Raw genomic sequence first — 16,916 nt, 5'->3', positions numbered from 1 at the left:
AGGTGAAATATCTCCATGTGTCCAACAAAGGTAACTTTCTGCCAATTACGTTAATGAATGTTCCACACTGGGTTGCATCTACCAGAGGAGAATTGCACCCCTTCAGGTATGTTTACTTCCAGTTATAAAATGCAGAGAACAGGAGTCCAGAACGAGAGCCCCCAACCCCCTGCTCCCGCCAGAGGGTCAGGGCAGCTCTTTAATGAAGGGCCTCTCTAGCTGCTCACTCACCATTCCTACAGACTTCATAGCTCTTGCATGTGCTGGAATTACAAGTCATTACAAAACCACTTAGAAAGCACAATAAGGACCTTCTTCTCTGACTGTGACAACCTTCCATCACATAAAAACCTGAGGACAGTGTTTCAACAGCAGGACATTTACTGCCAGCTCCAGACAGTGTAGGCACGGCAAGGCACAGGGTGGGGCTGGAGGAAATGGGGCACCACAAAAGGAGGGAAGTTTCTTTTTTCTTCTCTTTCCTTTTTTTTCTTTTCCAAAGAAACTTCTGCTAAGGTGGTTTGCAGTCTTTACCCTGTATCTGAACCACCACCCACCCTTGGGAAAACCCACTCCATTTGATGAGATTTCATCTTTCTCAAGATTTTATCCAGGAAAACAGTTTGGTAAGCCAAACTATCAAGACACGATTACAATTTCATTTCTCACACTTCAGGTTGAAGTGGGTAACATTTTACCAAATGTAGTCTGACCATTTACAAGGAAAGATAATTAAAACTTTTAACTTCTGCACTTTTAAATTACAATTAAATCTCTATAAAGCAAGGTGAAAAAAAAGTGAAGGCAACGATAAGGAAATTACTACCATAACCAAATCTGATCATACATGGTTATTTCAATTTTCTTTTACTGTTTTTCCCCCTTCTCTGCTATGAATACTAAACTTCCTCATATCACAAAACAAGATCAACTCAATACACTTCTCTTTAGAAGGAGAATTACATGAGAAACAAAAACTAGGGAGTTACAGGAAGGGTAAAGGATGTTTGTTTTTTTATTCTCGATTAAAGTTTAAACAGGTTAATGCAAAACACAATTACAAACTTTTAGTTGACCCAGATACACTCAGAGCCTCACCCTTTCTAGCTGCTAGTTAGCGCCAGTGACTAGTAAGAACAGCCACTTGCCATAAGTGACCATTATGGCCACAAAAAGATGAATTCCTCAACCAAGAACAGCTTTGCTCTAATGGAATTACCTAAGTTCTTGAATGCAAAATATTCTTAATGCTAACATTTACATACATAACAAAAACAGGCCCTTATCATGTTTTCAGTCTCTGCTAAACGCTCACCCACTATAAAACAGTCCTTCTGCCTCCCTCCCCGCCCTCCCCGCTGCCTCCTCCCGAATTCTTCTGTAAAGGAAAATTACTGATGGACTTTCATGTGACAATATTAGAGTTCTTTATAAAATGAGAAACATCTCAGGAATTTCAAATCCTATTTAAAAATTACTCTTTCAGTCATATTAATATTAATCCAAAGATAAAAGAAGATATCCTAAGAAATGATTTAATAGTAACAGCAATAAAAAAAAAAATCTAGGGCTTCCCTGGTGGCGCAGTGGTTGAGAGTCCGCCTGCCGATGCAGGGGACACGGGTTCGTGCCCTGGTCCGGGAAGATCCCACATGCCGCGGAGCGGCTGGGCCCGTGAGCCATGGCCGCTGGGCCTGCGCGTCCGGAGCCTGTGCTCCGCAACGGGAGAGGCCACAGCAGTGGGAGGCCCACGTACTGCAAAAAAAAACCCAAAAAACAACAACAACAACAACAACAAAAATCTACCAAGTGCCTACCAATGCAGTACTAGGTAAGTCCTTGTCCTTTATCTCATTTAATTTAAAAAGCTAAAAGATCCTGGGAAATGGCTTAGCTATTGATTTAAACTGAGATGCTGAGACTTCCCTGGTGGTGCAATAGTTAAGAATCCACCTGCCAATGCAGGGGACACGGGTTCCATCCCTGGTCCGGGAAGATCCCACATGCCACGGAGCAACTAAGCCCATGCGCCACACCTACTGAGCTCACACGCCTCAACTAGAGCCCGTGTGTGCTGCAAACTACATAGCCCATGCGGTCTGGACCCCGTGCACCACAACTACAGAGCCCATGCTCCCTGGAGCCTGTGTGCCACAACTAGAGAGAGAAAACCTGCACACCACAACTAGAGAGAAGCCCGAGTGCTGCAATGAAGAGACTGAGCACCATAAGGAAAGATCCTGCACGCCTCAACGAAGATCCTGTGTGCTGCAACTAAGAGCTGATGCAGCCCAAAATAAATATAAATAAATAAGTAAATAATAAGTAAATCTTTAAAAAAAAAAAAAAACTCTTTCAAAGCTATAGGTTATAAAGACTGCCAGAAGCCAAATCACATAACAAATGGCTCATAACATTTTTTGTTTTAATTTATTTTTGTCTGCGTTGGGTTTTGTTGCTGCCCGCGTGCTTTCTCTGGTGTGGTGAGCAGGGGCTACTCTTCCTTGTGGTGCACGGGTTTCTCATTGCGGTGGCTTCTCTTGTTGCAGAGCATGGGCCCTAGACCCCACAGGCTTCAGTAGTTGTGGCGCGCAGGCTCAGCAGCTGTGGTGCGTGGGCTCAGCAGTTGTGGTGCACGCGGGCTCAGCAGTTGTGGCTCGCGGGCTCTAGAGCACAGGCTCAGTAGTTGTGGTGCACAGGCTTAGTTGCTCCACGTCATGTGGGATCTTCCCGGACTAGGGCTCGAACCCATGTCCCCTGAATTGGCAGGCGGGTTCTTAACCACTGCGCCACCAGGGAAGTCCCTCATAACATTTTTGATTAGTATGTTAAGTGATTTACCCAGATTGACTATTTTCACAATAATCCTACAAAGTAAAGGCTATTATGATCTCTATTTCACAAAAAAAGAAACTAAGAAATATAGAAGGTCAAATCGTTTAACTAAGATCAATGGTGGAGCTGGGATTCAAAATACAGCCTGTCTGACACCAGAGTGCATACTCCTAATTATTTGATTACTTTATTACCTACGTAGGTAATACATACTCATCAACAAATAAGTGATTCCTCAAAAATCATGCAGGCATATAAACCATGGATGCACCACTTCTTTTTTCTCTACTCACATACAAAGTATATAAAAATCACAACTGAGAAGAACTATAAGGATCAACAATCTAAGCTTCCCAATCCATCTTAATAGCACTGACTTTTATTTTTATATAAAACCTGAATCTAACTTAATTATGGAAAAGCTTCTTTAAAAAGTTCTTCTTTTTAATCGTAACTAACCTGTACCAAGGCAAGATATTTTCTTTACAAACATACCAGGTGAATAACCTTTTTTCCCTGGTCCTTCCCAATTCTTCACACTCGTCCAATTTCTTTTTGTGACCTCTTTCTGTTTCCAAAGTCCATGATCTCTGCCTGCTGTGTCTAAAATTACCCTCTACCCCGCCCTCCACAAATGAACATAAATCTGGCTCATATTCAAATAATGAAGCTGTAAAGGTCCTTCGACAGATCAGGTCATCTGATCCTACTTACTCAGATGCAGACACACTCACCACCAGGACAATGTGAATGGTGCCCCCTGAAGGTGGGCCTGTCCCAAGCTGTCCAATCAGTTCCTCGCCAAGGGAGACTACGGGGTGCTTAGTTCTCTCCATTACAATTGCTTCCTGCTCCTTCGGTCTTAACCCCAGGAGGGACACCAAGTAGGAGAAAGGCCAAACACAGGCTACCTTTACCCCCGGAGAAAGGGAATTTCAGCCCTCCTCTATCCTCCTTCGTTCATAGAAAGTCTTTTGGGCGCTGGATTACTTGGAACCACTTCTGCCAATTCTCTTCTGTTCTACCACCTATATTTAGAAGATTAAACCAAAGCAGCAACAATAAAAGCATTACTACCAGAAAACTAATAAGGAAAGTACAGTTGTTGGGTTTTATACCCAAATAATACCCAAGAGTCTTTAGAGGCTTTCTCAGTAACGATATGCAAACCACATTATAAAAACTCCTGTTATGGTCACTGGATAGGTGGCTCTGACACGTCATGAATCATCTTGAAAATTTGCTACCTACTGTATGGAATTACAATTCTCACTCTTCATTCCAGAAGATTTTGCAAGGTATTGCTTTGGATAAACCTATCAAGTTGAACATGATGTTTAGGAAAAGTCATACCTTATAAATCATATATAAAAGGGAGGGAGCAAGGGGCAAACAAAAATAAGAATACACAGAATGAGCTAAAGAGGAAGATCACCTGTGATAATTTCCTGTAGAAAGTGCATTCAATAGTGCTTTATGAATGTTATTTGGTCTTCTCACAAATCAGCCAACATTCAAGAAAGGTGTCTTTCAAAATTTTGATGATGACCTACCATAAGAAATACACACAGCTTCTGAAATAAAATTTCCACAAACCATTACTTACCCATACTAGTTATAATGTATTCTGATTTTCTTTTTTAATCCTGGTGATGACATGCTAAATTGATTTCATGGCTCACTAGTAAATCACAAACCACAATTTGAAAACCTCGGTCCTAGAAGAACTGCAACACGACAGAATATGGAGAGACAAAATTGCTAAACTTGACAATCTTGATAGACTAGTCACACCCCAATAGCATCAATGAACATTTCAGAGTGATTTGAAATAAAAAGTCAAACATACGAAAAACGTTCCAAGGAACATCTACATTAAGAGCAAGTTGTGAATTAAGAGGAGGAGTACAAAGCAAAGAAGGAAAAATAAATGCTTGAGATACTAGGACAAACCCGTTAGGCTTTCGTCTCCATTTCACAAACTATCACTCTAAGGCCTTTACCAAACACTGGAACGAATTACTCCATCTCCAGTATTTTACATGCTACTCTGTCTCTAATCTGAATTAAAATTTTGAGATTAGCTATAGAGAGTAGAGGGGGGGAAGGATGTGGTCTCTGGATGACTAGGGATCGGTACTGATGCCATGTCCTAATCCTGGCTGCCTTCCTACCCAGAATGGTGCAAATGGAGAAGAGAGAATCTGCTAAGGCCTCCTAGCCATTTGCCAGCATTTGAATTAGGAACTTTTGTGGAGCCTCGCTATGGGAAAGAAAGAGAAGTATTCTAAAGTGGCCAGCAATTTTTAGCCAGACATCTTCCTTGACCGTTGTCTAGAAATACTGAAAACTGAAATTAAAGAGATTACTGGGACTGATCATGACTGATAAGTAACAGCAGAAGGCCAAAGCTAGAGAAAAAAGGGAAGTGAGGAGGAGATAACTTCATGGTAAATAATGTTCATTCTCCAGAAATAGAATGGAATACTTGAATTACTAACAGTTCTGTCACTAGAAGTGTAGGATTTCTTACATTGGTAGGAGGTTAGAATAGGTAACCTGAAATTCCCTTCCAACTCTGAGAAATAGTAATTATAAGTTTAAATCTCGGGATTTCCCTGGTGGCACAGTGGTTAAGAATCCGCCTGCCAATGCAGGGGACATGGGTTTGAGGCCCGGTCCGGGAAGATCCCACATGCCGCAGAGCAACTAAGCCCATGCGTCACAACTACTGAGCCTGAGCTCTAGAGCCCGTGTGCCACAACTACTGAAGCCCATGGGCCTAGAGCCCGTGCTCCCCGTGCTCCGCAACAAGAGAAGCCACCGCAATGAGAAGCCCGCGCACCGCAACGAAGAGTAGCCCCTGCTCACTGCAACTATAGAAAGTCCGCGCACGGCAACGAAAACCCAATGCAAGCCAAAAAAAAAAAGTTTAAGTCTCAACATCAAATAATATTTTGGGGAATTATCAGATGGCCAAATGTTCTTTTAGGAACCCAGAAAAGATAATCCTACCCGTTAGCAAACCTTGTAATGAAGATATATACCCTGCCCCTTCCAAATCAGTGGCTATACAAATGGGGGAAAAAACTAAATATTTCATTTCCAAAATACCACTACTTGGTTTCATGACACATATAAACATCAAAATGTATCAAATCACACATTTTAAATATACAGTATATTGTTATATCAGTTTTGCCTTGATAAAAGTATTGAAAAATACTATCACCAGTTTTCAATCTATGTAAACAAATTACTTCATTACACTGATCAAAAAGATCAACACTGTAGCTACACCCTAATATTTTCTGTTTCTTTTTAAAATTTACTTTGGTGTATTCTACTTTCATTGCATTCTTCTCACTTTCCTGGAAAGCATAGTAACTAAGCTCTGATAAGCATCCAGATTTTTCTAATGCTATTCAAATGACCCATTATTATACTCTGGGACATATCTTTCCTTTAACAACTTAAATCATAGCCTACAAGTCTGCAGATTCCTTAATGATTTCATTTCCTTCTTTCCATTAGTTAAGGAAATTCATTTCTAGGCCATGTCTGCTTCCATGCTACCATTTTCTGGTGCAACTGTCATTCTCCTGCCTCTGTCTTTATGCTGAAGCTATCGGAAATAAAATTGGAAAACTAATAAGGGAAAGGAGGAAAACCAGCCAGACTACTCACATCAGATTTAGAGGACATATTCTCCTCCACGTCGGAATCATTGGGATCCACAATATCATCAAATGGCGGTAAAGTTGATTTCTTCTTCTCTGACGTCTCACTTTCAATTTTGACCTTTCCCATCTTGCCATGAGATTTATCTTTTATCTGTTTTTTATCAGCAGAACAAGTGAGTATCAGTGGTGGCGCATTAGAAAAACTTTTAAATAAAGCCTCTGAGCTACTCTTTTTCCTTTTTTTGGCTGAGAGTTCTTCAGAATCTGAAATGGGGGGTCTTTTACTAGGAGCCTTCTTATCTTGCTGTCCACTGGTGATCGTGAGTAAGTTACTATCTGGTTTTGGCTCTTTCGACATGGGTTTCGGTTCCTTGAAGGCCATCTTAGGAACGATTTTTTCTTCTTTCAGTGGTTTATTTTCTTTGGGTTTCTTAGAGGATTCTTTGGAAGATTTGTTGTGATCCCTGGAAGGTTCTTTGAAGGCACTTTTATGTTCTCTGGAGTCTTTAGAAGGTTTTTCCTTGTGCTCCTTCGTTAATTTGTGAGGCTTGGAAAAACTGCTGCTGCTGCTACTGCTGCTACTGCTGCTGCTGCTGCTGCTGCTGCTACTGCTGCTGCTGCTGCTGCTGCTGCTACTGCTGCTGCTGCTGCTGCTACAACTGCTGCTGCTGCTGCTGCCGCTGGGATGGATACTCCTGTTGGGGTCCTGCGGAAAGGCAAGGAGAAAATCAAACTCTCAAAACGGAACGTCCATGAAGACTAAGAGCCAGTCTCCTTGTACTACAGCTCCTCAAAAGGATCCTCCGTTGACTGCTCCCAAATGCATCGGAATAGAACCCGACAACCTCAATAGAACGGGTGGGAGCAGGGTGTGCGAGCAACAGTGCATGTGGGCTACCATGATGGAGGAATTGAATGAGGCAAGCTGTTCTCTTAATCATGACAAGCATGGAGTTCTAACCATTTCAAGTCAACAAATGTTCACTACACACTTGTCCCAGGAGAGACAAAGCTGGATAACACATGGCTCCTACTCTCAGTACCTATGACACATCTATGATTCATGGTTATTGTAGGAGCCACCTGTCACAACAAAAGGAAGAGAGGAAATTAATTCTGTTGGGGGAGGCAGAGAAGAATAATTCAGAGATTTATGGAGAATTAACACCTCAACGAGGTCCTCAAGAGAAGCAGGTGATTACCAGAAAGGCAAGAATGAAAAGGTACTAGCTCATTCTAGTCCCATGGAGACCAGGGACTAGAATGAACTAAAACAACGAGGGATCAAAGCACAGCTTATATTTAGGGAGCAGCATCCAACGACAGCAAAGATTGAGAAGGAGGTAGAAAAACAGGCCAGAGTCACGTAGTGAGGCCAGATAATATTAAATTTTAAATGACTTTTTAATATAAAGAATCACAAGACCGAAAGAAGAAATAAAATAATTCTCAATTTCAGATAAAAAGCAGTTTTTTTTTTCTGACCAAACTTCAGTTAAGGAACACATCTCCCATCCACTAGCAACAACAACAATGACAACAACAAAAGGAAAGAAAAAAGAAAAGAAAAGTCTAAAAGAACAAAGATTTCACCTAATGGTCATCAAATGGACTGAAAAGTCTTTGGCAATCATGTTGTGTAATCATGACGAAAGAGTTAATCACTGCCTATTTCATTTTAAATGTGTTCAATTTTTTCACTCATATAAACACCTCAGAATATATAACCTATAAATAAGCTTTCTATCTAGGAACACAATCTAAGTCCATACTTACCATGTTTCTGAACCTCTATCATTCACATAGTAAGAATAAGAAACGGAAGTAGATCCTGGACATGCAAAAATCCACACCAATACTAAAAGAAGAGCTCTTTCTTGTTTACTTCCACCTCCTAATGGAATCAAAGACAATTAAATGTCCAGATTTTCAACTAGAATTTACATCTTCAGGCCTGTTATGTTTCACCTCTAACTTACCCACGTAAGTCCAATGATATGTAAACCAATACTGTATTCCTTAAATATCTAGCAGGACACAGGAAAGACAGTAGGCAAGGGCCATGCTTTTCATGAAAATGAACAATCTACTAAATGGGGCTATACAAAAAACAAAAACAAATATATATAGATTAACATCATAAAGCCATACCCAAAATGAAAAATTATTGTTCTATGTTAGTGGGAATATGTATTTTTTATTACAAAATTTTTTGTCTAATTTGCTCAACAACAAAATGACATATACCAATTACTCCATTTATTTTTCCCAAGTGAGCATTTGGTTTCAAAATTCTAAAATGGATAACGTTACTAAGACATGTTTTCGTCCATCAAACTAGATAATTCCTTACAAAACACCTTAATCTGAGATTTAAAAGTAGAATGCTAGAGAAAGTACATATTCATATTACTGAAAGGACATTATTTTATAAATTCTATTATAAGACATTTCCTGGCATGTTAAGCAATACTTTGAATAATTAAAATAAAGTATTATGGACAAACTAAATTAAGGGAGAACAGTTTGAAATCTAATATACTTGAGTTTTTTTTTAATTGGTTTGTTGACCCACTGAATTTTGTCAATTTGCAAACAGTATTCTAATTATGGCTCTAGAACACCCAAGCACTGCTGTTTAATATTCAACCTTCATGGAGTATTATACACATTTTTATAAATACACAAATTTAAGCTACCAACATATTTTCTAGCATTAAGCATTTAAAAATATAACGTTTCAGCACACACACAAAAAACGACTTCTATACGGGTCCTTCCATGATTTATTTTTAAAATCCTTTTGTAGGACAAACTGAATTCTTAAGGCAAAGTACATAGTGGTATATGACACAGATTCTTGTGTCATAGAAAGTTCAAGTTCTCATCTTAATTATATACATATGATGTTAAGTACAAAACTCAAGAAATTTTATAACTTTACTCCCCATGTTGGTCTAGGTATTAAATGCCTACTGTCACCTTTTCACCCATCCAACAAATCTTGGTATAAGCAAGTGACCCAATTATTCTTGTTCCTTCCACTTTACCAAAAAGCATTCTTTAAGCTAAAGTAACTCAGAGTTAACAAGGGAAACATATTCCATAAAAACACCCAAGACAAAAATTTAGAAAATAACAAAAACTGAGAGAACACTTTCTAATCTAGAGGGCTACGTTTTCTTTGGCCTGAGCCTGTGATAAATGGCAAAGTTCAAATGTATATCACCTGCCTCCATAGTCATACATGTAATAAATGTAAAACAGAGCCTTAGATACAACATCAGGAATTAAATTGTTACTGACACAGAATAAAAGCTTTCACTGATTCTCAGCCTATCTATCCCATACAAATTGAGGATCAAGTCACTGGCTCTTAAAATTTTTTACTGAACTATTAACCTCAGTATTAAGTGCCACTAAGCAGCACAGACCAATTACCATTCAACCAGTCAGCTCCAGGGGCCAACAGGTAGTGAGTGGGGCCTGAAGAATATGACCTTGGGATTATAAGCATCTTGAGAGAGAACTGGTGTAGGGCTTGCTCTGCTCTGGATATCAAGCAAGACCCAGAAGAGTTCTACACATACACAACTGCACAAGTGTGGCCAGTCTTCCTGGCCCCAAAAGTGCTCAGGGGGCACTCGAGAGAGAGTCCCCTCTACGCCTGAAGCTAGGAATGCAAGACCAGAAGGAAGGGACAAGGTCCTCCAAGTACACATGAAATATACAACATGCCTGCTGCTATAGCGCAGGCTGAGATGCCTGGACCTTCCATCCCCTATAGCATCCCCTATAGGATTAAAACAGACTAAGGTCTCCTAACAGCTCAACCTGAACCCCAATGCACATATAAACAACATACCTAATGACAGGAGACAGTGGGAGAGAGCAGACCTAACAGATCTCCTGAAGGACAGAGACAAAATACTGAGGCCAAAAATAGTATGACTACTTAAGGAAAGTAGAGAGCAAAAAATAATTTCTACAGAATTTTAGAAAATTAATTAGATGAAAATTTAAAGAAGTAAAATCTTTAAGCTGAATAATTCAGTAGATAAATTAAAAGAGAAGATGGGGTCTAACTGATGAATTAGAGTGAATGAAGGACCAACTGGAAGAAATCTCAAAGCATAAACTGAAAATACAAAGAGATGAAAATCATAAAGGGAAAAAGAGAAGGGACTTGAAGAACAGGTTAAGGCAACCTAACTAACATACCAACTATAGGAAAAGTTCCCAAGGAGTCTCCAGATGGGGGAAAAGGAAAAGATATTAAAGTAATATGAAAGAAAATTTCTATGAACTAAAGAAGAGATTGAATTGCAAATTTACAGGGCTCTCCAAGATCCAGCCAGGACTAATGAAGGGAAAGGCACATGTTCAAGAACATCACACTAAAATTCCTAAACTTTAAGGATAAAAAGAAAACCTTACAAGCTACCAGAAAGAATAATTACTTAATACTAAAAAAGAATCAAATTAACATTGGACTTCTCATTTGTAACATTGGAATTAAAAAGAAAGAACAGTAACATCTAGATTGCTAGGAAAAAATCAGTACAAACCAAACATCCTTCAGTGGGAAAGTAGTGTTTTCCAAAATTTAAGGATTCAAAGATCACATTAGCTACCACTCCATCTAAGGAAAGGACTTAAGAAGGGATTCTAATGGAACAATAACTGAATCAGAAATGAAACCTTTCATGTAAGAAGAAACAGGAGTGCAATTACTTTGCCTTCTATACAAAACTAAATCTAAATGGATAATAAACTATATGGAATATGTAACGTAAGTGTTCAATATGATTTTTTGACACAAACATCTAACAAAAATCTGGACCTAAAAATTAAATTATCTCCAAAGAAATTTAGGAACATTAAAGGAGAGGATTAGTGTGTGAAGGTGAAGGAAAATGTTGGTATCATTATTCATGTTAAAGCAGGGGGGAAAAATTGGATCTATGAGCAATTGAAAAGGAAGGTGGCCAATAATGAAATGGAAAAGTACAGAACAACTGACACATAAAGAAGGGGAAACTGGGAAATTAATATCAACTTGAAAATATAAGCCAAATTTTTTTTAAAAATGTAAAAAGTCACAAATATAAATAAGGAACAAGATAAAAAGTAACAAAATCAGGAGCTTCTCTGGTGGCGCAGTGGTTTAGAGTCCACCTGCCGATGCAGGGGACACGGGTTCGTGCCCTGGTCCGGGAAGATCCCACATGCCGCGGAGCGGCTGGGTCCGTGAGCCATGGCCGCTGAGCCTGTGCGTCCGGAGCCTGTGCTCCACAACGGGAGAGGCCACAACAGTAAGAGGCCCGCGTACAGCAAAAAAAAAAAAAGTAACAAAATCAGGCATCACTAATTAGAATTTAAAAGAAAGCTGAATTCTCCCACTAAAAGACAGGCTGTCAGATGAGTTAAAAAGACAAAGGTCAGGGCTTCCCTGGTGGCGCAGTGGTTGAGAATCTGCCTGCCAATGCAGGGGACACGGGTTCGAGCCCTGGTCTGGGAGGATCCCACATGCCGCGGAGCAACTAGGCCTGTGAGCCACAACTACTGAGCCTGCGCGTCTGGAGCCTGTGCTCCGCAACAAGAGAGGCCGTGCCAGTGAGAGGCCCGCGCACCGCGATGAAGAGTGGTCCCCGCTCGCCGCAACTAGAGAAAGCCCTTGCACAGAAATGAAGACCCAACACAGCCAAAGAAAAAAAAAAGAGACAAAGGTCATATACACTGTTTATAAAAAATGCTTAAAATTGAATGACTGAGAAAAGTTTAAAATAAAGGGAAGAGCCAAGAAATATCAGCTAAATGCCCCCAAAGGAAAGCATGAGTGTTATACTAATATCACACAATGTGAAATTCAAGGTTAAGATGACCAAACAGCATAAAAAATGTAAAAGCTAAGTTACATAAAGCAAAGGGTATTGAATATGCAAGAAAAACTTGAAAAGTATTTCAATGAAATAAGAAATTAGTACAGCTTTGTCAGAAATAAATCTAATAAAGTTAAATGAATATATAGTGAAACTGATTACTACAATCCACACACTTGATTTAATAATTATATAGAAAACTTTCAATCTCTTGAATAAAGCTGACAACTTTATATGTGCCCATGGAACACTGACAAAAATCAATCATAAAGGTATCATAAAATGAACTTAAAATAATCTTTTAAAAATATCTGAATAGATTGTATTGGTTGATCATACTCTAATAAAATTAGAAAAATAAAGACAAAAGAAATCAGTCAAAAGAAAATAATGATAAGACCATTTAATACAAAAAATCTAGGGGCACAAGAAAACATATGCTCCAAATAAAATATATTGTCTTTATTGCATTTATTATTTTTAAAAGGAGAAGAGGAAAGGAGAGGAGAGAAACCAGGTATAAAAATACACTTTGCACCCACTCTGAGAAACTAGAAGAAGACCCACAAATATAATACCAAATATAATGAAGAAAGTAATGAAACAAATTTCACCAACATTTCTGCTCTAAAATAATGGCCTTAAATGTATACTTAGGAATCAAATTCTAAAGAGAAATTTAATAAGTTAATTCTGATTTAAAGGAGATCTATAATCTACTTTTTAAAACCAACTAAGAGAGGTCAAGTTTCTTGAATTTAAGATTTCTTACACATAAAATCATGATCTACCATAAAAGGAATAAAATTAAGGAGAGGATAGCAATTTATAAATATTTCAAAATAGGTAGGCAAATACAAGAAGATATCACCAAACAGTTCATAATGGTTGAGAGAAAGAGTTCAGGGAAGGCGCGGAGCAAAGTGGACTGCTGATTCTTTTTATAGGCTTTTAGCACAATTTGACTCATACAATGTTTTATTAAAAATGAATTTATAACACAATAAGATGGTGAAGCAGAAAACATTTCAATAACAAATAACAGAACTAATTTTAAAAAAGAATCAAAACTTAAACATCAAGGCTAAATAGAGGCAACAAGGCCCCAAATTTAACGTTTATCAGTCAATGGATAGGGGACTGAAAGAACACTGAACAAATGGAAATGAAATGGCATTTGAGAATAGTAACAAGGGTCTTTCATTCAATAACAATCTAACTAGCCTGTACATAAAAAGAACATGAAATATTTACACACACAAGAAGGAAAAAGAAAAGCCTGCCATTATAGGACTCAATGTTCTGGAATGTTTTACTTGTTTTGATTTTTTAATAATGTTGTACCATTCTTGAAGGTGATACTCCACCAGGAAGTTGAGAGAACTCTACAATATACCCCCACTGAGATTCAAGTTCCAGTAGTCTGGTTTCAATGCCCATACTCTCAACCACTACGCTTCTATTGACTCTCAGAAGGGCAGTTGGTTTCAAAACCAGCTGTTAATCTTGCCAATACAGCCTGAACTGTTAATGAAAGAAGGATGGGAAGAAAGGGAGAGGAACTCAGTGGCTTTAAAAGAACATTGAACCTGCCTGCCGTCTAAGCATAACTATATAAGGAAGTTCTATTTAGTTCCAGCAGAGGGGGTACAACATATTACTTTTGGGCAGGTAGCAAATAACTAATTTTGAACTCAGAGGCTCTTCCTGTATGCATTTCGAGTGGCTTAAACTTCGGGTCTTTTGTTACCAAATAAATATTTCAAACTTGACAGACATTAAAACAGTTGTGTCCGGAGGATTATTTGATATTAGAAAATCAACCTTTCTTATAATATTCCTGCAGAACACATTATCTTTAATTATCTTAAAGAGTATCACAAAACTATAAGGCACATTTCTCTCATAATTCAATGTTTTCAAAATCAATGTAAAAATCTGCCCCATTATATAATTTGAAATGACAAAAATTTGTAGTGTTTGCATAAAATAAATGCTCACCTCCAAAAAGGGTGGGTTGGGGGAGGTCACTGAATAAGAAAACTGGAGGGATCCTATAAGGGACTCCACAGGAGTTACTGGGAAAGAGAGGAAAGTTGGGAATTTTAGCACAAAAACAAGGAAGCGATAAAGAAAAACAATAATTTTTAAAGAAGATGTTGGGGGTAGGAGTTTATTAATTAATTTATTTATTTTTGCTGTGTTGGGTCTTTGTTTCTGTGCGAGGGCTTTCTCTAGTTGTGGCGAGCGGGGGCCACTCTTCATCGCGGTGCGCGGGCCTCTCACTGTCGCGGCCTCTCTTGTTGCGTTGCACAGGCTCCAGACGCGCAGGCTCAGTAGTTGTGGCTCACGGACCTAGTTGCTCCGCGACATGTGGGATCCTCCCAGACCAGGGCTCGAACCCGTGTCCCCTGCATTAGCAGGCAGATTCTCAACCACTGTGCCACCAGGGAAGCCCCAAACAATAATTTTTAAAACCACAAAATAGGGCCTCCCTGGTGGCGCAAGTGGTTGAGAGTCCGCCTGCCGATGCAGGGGATACGGGTTCGTGCCCCGGTCTGGGAGGATCCCATATGCCGCGGAGCGGCTGGGCCCGTGGGCCATGGCCGCTGAGCCTGCGCGTCCGGAGCCTGTGCTCTGCAACGGGGGAGGCCGCAGCAGTGAGAGGCCCGCATACCGAAAAAAAAAAAAAAAAAAACCACAAAATAAATGGCTATATAAGAAAGAAGATATGATAACAGTATACATCTTAACTGTGGTAACTTTTACAGTCATAGCTGTAAACAATATTTACTGATTTTCAATTTTTACATTTTAACCTACTCACCTCTACCACTTACTACGTGACTTAAATTTCCTTGTCAGTAAACTGGAGACCATAATATTACCTATACCATCAAGGTCGACCTGATGATTAAGTAAGTTTAATATATGTAAAGTATCTGTGTGTATATATATGTATGTATTATAAAATAATGTATATAAAACATGCAATGTGCTTGGCACAAAGCCTGAACTATGTAAGTGCTTTCCATTACTACCACTATTATTACTACTACTACAGACAAGCACAGAAAACTTAAGACTTGTATTACATAACACAATGTTATCAACTGTGACAATGCAAAAGTAAACGTATGGATGACAAACATGGAAGGTAGAAACGTGAACAGAGAAGGGAAAGAAACTCTAGTATAACCTGAGCCTACAAAATTTAGAATCAAGAAACACTGTCCATGGTCAGTGAAACAAGAGATAAAGTTCTAAGCTCAACATCTAGAAAGTTATATCCAAGGTAAGAATTAACAATGGTATTATATTGGGAGGAAAAGGAGATGGAGCAAATAGGTTAAATTCTCATGCAGAAATAGAAGCATAAGCATATAGTTTGGAAACTTTGGGCAGTAACCCTAGAACTTAAAAAGAAAAAAGAAAGAGAGAAAGTTAAAGTGCTTCCTTCTAGGAAGTGGAAAGAGGATTGGCAAAGAATACAATATAGGATTTTTGGGGTTTTCTAATACCTTTGCTAGTTAATTCTTTAAACCATGTAAATGCACTATTTTGACAGAAGATAAATTTCTTCAACCTCCCAAAAGTACTTTTATATCTCTCCTCTTTCATGTATCCATTTGCACTTCAGAGATTTTGTGAAATAAATTTTGTGTTAGAAAAGTAAAAAGAGAAAGCTATTCAATTATGTGACTGCTATCTTCCTGTGTTTTTTAAAAAAAATTCCATTTTCCTTCTGATGTGGTTTCAATGTTATCTTTTCCTTCTTTCTTTTTTTTTATTTAAGCAAACTACAATCAAGCTCTAAGCTACAAATTTAGCTGAGGATACTTAGGTTGCATTTTGAATTTTATTCATTGTACTAAGATCATTAAAAGATGAAGAAGATAAAATTTATAAATCATATTCACAATTGAGAAATGGAAACAACCGAGAAAATTTTTTTCAGTTCTAAAGTGAACAGAATTAAAAGCAGTTAACTTTCCATTTCCCTACCTTTCTGTTCAAAAGCATTAACAGTGAATTTAATAAAAGTCTTCCTCAATATTAAAAATATCTTTAAGTACTGTATCTGCATGTAAATACGAAATTTAACTGTAAAGTATCATTTGGCAAGAATATTCAATATTTTACAAAATAATATTCCAAGCAGATAAATTTTAAAAGTCTTCCTTTCTCAAATGACTAGTTTCAGCTATGCTCTATGTTCTAAAAAATACTTTTAATTCAGAATCCAATCTCATTTAAAATGGTCCTATTTAGGACTTCTCTGGTGGTGCAGTGGTTAAGAATCCTCCTGCCAATACAGGAGATAAGGGTTCAATTCCTGGCCTGGGAAGATCCCACGTGCCACGGAGCAACTAAGCCCATGTGCCATAACTACTGAGCCTGTGCTCCAGAGCCCATAATCCACAACAAGAGAAGCCACCACAATGAGAAGCCCACGCTCCACAACGAACAGTAGCCCCTGCTCATTGCAACGAGAGAAAGCCCACGTGCAGCAACG

The 16,916-nt window shown here is 38.6% G+C and overlaps 1 protein-coding gene across 2 annotated transcripts in view; it reads right to left on the bottom strand.

The window, feature by feature from the left end:
- The window catches only part of MLLT3 (MLLT3 super elongation complex subunit), a 255,412-nt gene that overhangs the window by 59,212 nt on the left and 179,284 nt on the right, over positions 1-16,916 (bottom strand). For both annotated transcript variants that reach the window (XM_060100859.1, XM_060100860.1), the window contains exon 5: positions 6,523-7,224. In XM_060100859.1, coding sequence (XP_059956842.1) covers positions 6,523-7,224 — 702 coding nt within the window. The remainder of the gene's footprint in view (positions 1-6,522; positions 7,225-16,916) is intronic.

The sequence above is a fragment of the Mesoplodon densirostris genome, chromosome 6 (assembly GCF_025265405.1).
Source record: "Mesoplodon densirostris isolate mMesDen1 chromosome 6, mMesDen1 primary haplotype, whole genome shotgun sequence".
NCBI lineage: Eukaryota > Metazoa > Chordata > Mammalia > Artiodactyla > Ziphiidae > Mesoplodon > Mesoplodon densirostris.
Note: the sequence above shows the minus strand (reverse complement) of the source record. Positions and strands in the feature narration are given on the sequence as shown.